Source organism: Clytia hemisphaerica, unplaced genomic scaffold, assembly GCF_902728285.1.
Source record: "Clytia hemisphaerica strain Z4C2 unplaced genomic scaffold, Clytia hemisphaerica genome assembly, whole genome shotgun sequence".
NCBI lineage: Eukaryota > Metazoa > Cnidaria > Hydrozoa > Leptothecata > Clytiidae > Clytia > Clytia hemisphaerica.
In genome coordinates, this window is record NW_027103852.1 from 1,625,292 (window position 1) to 1,631,291 (window position 6,000).

At 34.4% G+C, this 6,000-nt stretch overlaps 1 protein-coding gene across 1 annotated transcript; it reads left to right on the plus strand.

Moving 5' to 3' along the window:
- Positions 1-4,910: 4,910 nt before the first annotated feature.
- LOC136807876 (uncharacterized protein in mobD 3'region-like) lies at positions 4,911-5,655 on the plus strand. Its single transcript, XM_067064495.1, has 2 exons — positions 4,911-5,439; positions 5,609-5,655. The coding sequence occupies exons 1-2, from the start codon at positions 4,911-4,913 to the stop codon at positions 5,653-5,655; spliced, it is 576 nt and encodes a 191-aa protein (XP_066920596.1).
- The last annotated feature ends 345 nt before the right edge of the window (positions 5,656-6,000 follow it).

The following is a 6,000-nucleotide window of genomic DNA, read 5'->3' on the forward strand; positions in this document are numbered from 1 at the left end:
AGAATTTTTACCGTACTAGAATTCAAAAGTTTGAGTAAGTTCCAGTGGCGTTCTGGCAGGGAGGCCAGAATAAGCGTTATGCTTAAAAACGCGTAATTTGTTCACTCGAATTTTTCCCTGTTTGAGTAGGTTTGAGAAAGTTCGAGCTAAAGAATCCTAATTAATTTTTCCCAAAAAGGATAAACAATTCAAAGCCACTGAAGTAACAAGAAAACAAAAACAGTCAAGCTTAGCAAAAAATGATTCTTATAAAAGAAAGGTTATCATTTATAGCCAAAAGGTAACTGTAACTAAACATAGGTGCAACTCGATATGAGAAAGTTCATCTTTACGTGGTTACACTACATTAATTTCTTTAAAATTTCAAGCGTAATAGGTGTCATTTAAAGAGGACAAAGACGTATAAATTTCTGAAAAGTAAATTATTTCTTGTGACTCTTTACCATTTTTTTTGGTTAAGTTTTGCAAGAATTTTTGTTATTGAATTTTTTATGTCATTTCTTCTCCCTCTTCTCTTGAGGTGGCCGCTCGGGTACGGGACGCCTAACCGGGTTCTAGGCCGACTTTTCAAACTTTTCTTTTCTGCTGTACTTAACTGTATGGTCAGACTTTGTGCCTATGTCTTATTTTCTTTCTTCCTGATAAGCTGACGGGTGACTCTAGAGTGGCAGGAGATGCTTACTCGAGGTACCGCACCTGATCTCAGACTTATTACTTCCTTTTGTGTCTTGTGCATTCCTTTTGTAATTTATTCTGTTCTATTGTTATTGTTAGTTTTTATTTTTTGTTTTTCTTCCATGATGTACTTGGACTTTTACACGTTTTTCTTTTCACAAGGAACACGTTTATAAGGAACTCGAGGCTGAAAATGGTCCAAAAAATAAGGAATTGTTAAGGAACTGCTCAGGCTGAGAATAAGTGGATTTGAAAAAAATGTACCTTATTGGGACTAATTTGACCAAATTTTGATCTTCCAAGGGGCAATAGTTCAAAATTTCCTATGTAAATAAGGAACTCGATAAGGAACTTTGAGGCTGAAATTCTCTGTAAAAATAAGGAACTCCAGACTCAGAGCAAAGTTAAGGTTCCTTATAAAAAAAAACGTGTAGTTACAGATTGTTATGGTTAGCTGCTAGTTTGTATTTTCTTCAGTGCATATGACTTTATTATATCTCTCTCTGTATATCAAAGGTACCGACATAAATTTTTCTGTACATTTTTCGACAATGAATGAAAAGGGGAGAATGGTAGAGAAAAGGTGACTGAAAAAAGAGAAAGGCCAGTGTAATAGGCAACTAGGAAATTTATAAATTAGCTGCAAAAAAACCTTTTTTAACTAAATTTGTTAATCATAATGACTTGATTAAAAAATTTCATGCAATTTTAAAGAAATTAATGTAGTGTAACCACGACAAATATTTAAATGAGTATCAGTGGTATAATACTATGGTTATTGAAAAAAAAGAATCGCTAAGCAAATTTCTCCACGAGTGTAAACCCTACTTTAATCAGTCATGGATTTAGTGAATCTATTTTCAATAAATGGCTTTTCCATCTTTAAAGGTTATCTTTTCAAAATCTACATACTCCTCACTGTCCGATTTGTTGTTATCACACTCAGTTGCATCATTTTCTCGGATGGTTAATTCTGATTTCAGCTGATCCACAAGAGATTTTGTTTCCTTCTCTTCCAGCTTCTGGTATGTTGGAAAAGTTTTTTGTCTTTCTTCAGACTTCATTTTCGAATATGAAATTATTTTCTCAATATTCGAATGATACCTTTTAATTTCACTGATATTTGAATGTATCTCTTTTTCAAGCTCTTTCACGTTATCCTTGTTTTCGCTTTCTTTATGCCTACGTAACTTTTCATAAGATTTATTAAGGCCGAATCGAACTCTATCAATCTTATCTATCCAACAAGATGCATTTTTCAAGATCGTTGGATTTGAATTGACCTTTTCCATCAGTAACTGGGTTTTAGTGAAGCACCAGGCAGTATCAATGATGCCTTTAACAGTTGTGTAATTCGACGTACGCTCCTTAATCAGCAAAAATTCCATATTATGCCTAATAAAATTGTTTGAAAATATCATCCTATCTTTTTCCAAACCGACAGAATTCTTTATTTCTTCCTCCGAGAAATATTTGATTTTACTCTTTTTTTCCTTGTTGCCAGAATTGTCATTGTCATAATCCTCATTATCTTCGTCAGATATCACAATAGCATTATGTATCTCTAGATTTTTATCTGCTTGAGTGTTACAAGACGATATAGCAGATACTGACAAAAGATTTTCCTCCACTACTTCGAAAATTTTGTACAACTTTTCTTGAGCTGAAGACAATGGAACTTTATGTTTTAAGAAATATTTGATCTTTATGTTGTATCTTTCTTGCAATATATCCTTTACCTTGTAAAGTAAATCATTTACATCTAAGAAATATTTTCCCAAACAATCTCTCTCAGGCGTTTCTGTATTTAATAATGAAATGTAGACTTGACGATTCGACAAAACTATGTATAATGCATCATCAACGATTACTTTGGATAAGGTTAGACTGCATTCCTGAGTTGATGTTAATTTATAAGATTTGTACAAAAATGCAAAACCTTCATCAATATTTTCAAAATTTTCTTTGATTGATTCTCTTGTCTGCATCAGTGTGTTAAAACGTGGATATTCAGCCGGTAAATAGTCTTCATAGATTGTTTCTTCGTTGTATTTGATAATTAGTTTAATCATCTATTGAAATAAAAAAAGAAATTAATGAAACACGGAGACGTTATTTTACGACCTGGTATGTTGAGAACAGAAGTTTGAAGGTGATCAGCAAAGAAAGTCACTTGTACTCTCAGCTCCCAATGACATGCCCCTACCCGCTTATTAATTTAAAAAAAAATGGACCCCCGTTATTATAGACCTTAAAAAAGAGAAGGAATTTAGGCAAATTAGCCTATTCACCAATTTTGGTGCAACTTGGCGTAATTTATTCATATTGGTGATTTAGTAAAATTTCTAGCGAGAATTGAAATTGGCCAACAACCCATTTTTCGGTGAATATTTTAGTGGAAAAAGGATGAAAAAAGGGATTTTTGGGAGAAATAGCTCTATAGAGGCTAGTGTGAAAAAAAAGTTAAATTTGGCGAGAATTAATTTTGGCGAAATGACCTATAAATCCAAATTCGGCGGGAAGAAATTTTGGCGGATTTGGTGAATTTTTCAGGCAATTCGCCAAATTCGCCAATAAGGTAATGTTTGACGTCAATCAAACCTGGCGCAGATTTAAGAAAAAGTCTTCTTTCACACAGTTAAATAAGCATGGGAGTAATTGAAACAAAACTCGGACCCCCCTCCTCTTTTATTCAAACCATCCTTGATAGTCGAAACCACCTTAGAGTATAAAGGAGTCGATATTTGAATTTCATTTTATTTTAGAATAAACACAAAAGTAAATAAATGCGACGAAAGTGAAGAATATAAAACGTAAGATAACTAACAAAAATACAATAAATAGACTTGCAACTTATGAAAATGACAACAATAAATGAAAAGCATGCACAGGGAGAGATTCTCTAATCAACGACCAGGAATGGAGACCACAACCATAATAATACCAAAGAATATAGTTGAATACCCTCATAAAGCTCCAAGAGCTTTGAAATAGCAGTTTTAAACATTTCCACGCACGCGTGACTCTAAGACTAGCTGAGACAGGGCTGAACTTAAATCTCAATACACGCATTTCGATATAAATAAATGATGAGAATTAAGAGAATCTACAGCGGAGAACGAGGAAAAACCCAGATTTATCTGGTCGCCATTTTTGGTTGATGTTTAGAAACTCCCATGCACAGGGGTTTCGTTTCTAACCCTAAAATGCAACAAAAGAAATAACTAAATTTTCTCCTTTCGAAAAAACTTCTGATAACAGAAATGGTAAAAGAATGCAAATAAATATTTCTGAATGAGTGGGATATTTTCAGGAAGTATCTGGAATCAAAATATTTCAATGCTAAATTTGAGGTTTTTTAGTAGAATAGGATTAAAACCCAAAATTTTGGAAGGTGCTAAAAGCGTTTTTCCTTCAAAATTTATAAGCAACTTTTAGTCAGAAACTATGAACTCAACCTGAACTCAGAGTTGCTTATAAAAGAAAATGTGAACTAAAACCACACCTGTTGTTTCCTCTAATAGAGACAGGGAAATTTTGAGATAGCAACCCCCTAACTTTTTCTCTATTCAAATTTATAACAAAAGAAAAAGTAAGATAAAATGCAATGAATTCGCCAGATGAATTGCGGATGAAAATCTAATCAACGATCTTTGTATTACAATTCGATCACTTCGTTGTCATTTTCGGCAGATAATATTTTATCAATTTCACTCTTCTTTAAAGTGGTTGTGTTTCCTAAACAATCCATTGCTTTTTTTAACTGTGAACTGTGAAATTTTTGGTCAACATCGGTGTTATCTTCAGCTGCTAGATTACTCTTGTACTTCTGGATTCTTTTGAGAGTATTTGAAATTGTTTCTTTCTTCAATGACACCTTTCCCTTTTTCTTTGCTTCCGCGACAATCTTTGCCGTTATCGCTCCAAACTCTATCTCGCAACTGTCGGCTTTCTTGACCAACCAAGCTTGTTCAGCCATTTTTTTTATGTCACTTTTACGTTTGGTTGGGTTATTTCTCGCAATCTCCTCGGTTTTTCTGTTTAAGAACTCTCTTCTTTTTTTCTCTCCTGGTCGCAGTGTCGGGATATCCGTATTCATGCGTTTGATGGCTTTGATTGTACAATAATCAGGACTTTTTACGCGAGTGTTTAACAACCAATCACTAACTTTGGATCGTTTTGCCTTAAGCTTTGGTGTCTCAGTTATAGGAATACTGTCAGAAATTGTCATTGAAATGTCATTGAACGATTCATCTGCTGTTCTTGGAGACGAAAATGTTTCTTGTACTGTTCTTGGAGACGAAAACGTTTCTTGTACTGTTCTTGGAGACGAAAATGTTTCTTGTACTGTTCTTGGAGATGAGAACGAATCATCTGCTGTTCTTGGAGACGAAAACGAATCATCTGCTGTTCTTGGAGACGAAAACGTTTCTTGTACTGTTCTTGGAGATGAGAACGAATCATCTGCTGTTCTTGGAGACGAAAACGAATCATCTGCTGTTCTTGGAGACGAAAACGTTTCTTGTACTGTTCTTGGAGATGAGAACGAATCATCTGCTGTTCTTGGAGACGAAAACGAATCATCTGCTGTTCTTGGAGACGAAAACGTTTCTTGTACTGTTCTTGGAGATGAGAACGAATCATCTGCTGTTCTTGGAGACGAAAACGAATCATCTGCTGTTCTTGGAGCCGAAAACGAATCTTGCACTCTTGTTGAAGATGAAAACGAATTATGTACTGTTCTTGGAGATGAAAACGTTTCTTGTACGGTTGTTTCGCTGTTTTTAAGAAGGATAAAACATCGATCTTTTTTCTTTTGCACTAATTTTTTTGTGGTAAGGAGTCTTTCTTGGCTATGTGACAGACTAATTTCGTTATAGACGAAAAAAAAGCTTTTTTTCGTTTCAAGCTCTCTTGAAACTCTTTCTCTAAGTTTATGGAGTGGAAGATCATTCTCGCAACCAATCAGAATGCCAATAACTAAATCATCTAACATTACTACAAGATCTACAAGGTCCATGATTTTTGTTAATGGATTGATATTTATTTTCACTAAAAAATAAAAACCGTTAAGCGTGGTTCCCACTGTGTGATAATAGCCTGGATATCCAACCAGTGAACCTTTTTTTGATTTTGATGTTTATGTGTTCACCGCTTGGTTTACCTAACTCGATTTGCATTCAAAATTTTGAATACAACACATGCGCACTATGTCACAACAATGATTGCGCGTAGCTAAAGATTCGTCGACCCTGGGTTTATAGACTTCTAGGTACACCAAGCTCTGAATTTCAGATTTTACCGAGCTTGGATTCCTAGGCTATG

What these genes read in the sequence shown, in the direction of transcription:
- LOC136807876 (XM_067064495.1), top strand. Translation starts at nt 4,911, where the DNA reads ATGTCATTGAACGATTCATCTGCTGTTCTTGGAGACGAAAATGTTTCT. An exon ending in TGGAGATGAAAACGTTTCTT is followed by an intron (nt 5,440 to 5,608) that starts GTACGGTTGTTT and finishes TCTTTCTCTAAG; the next exon opens with TTTATGGAGTGGAAGATCAT.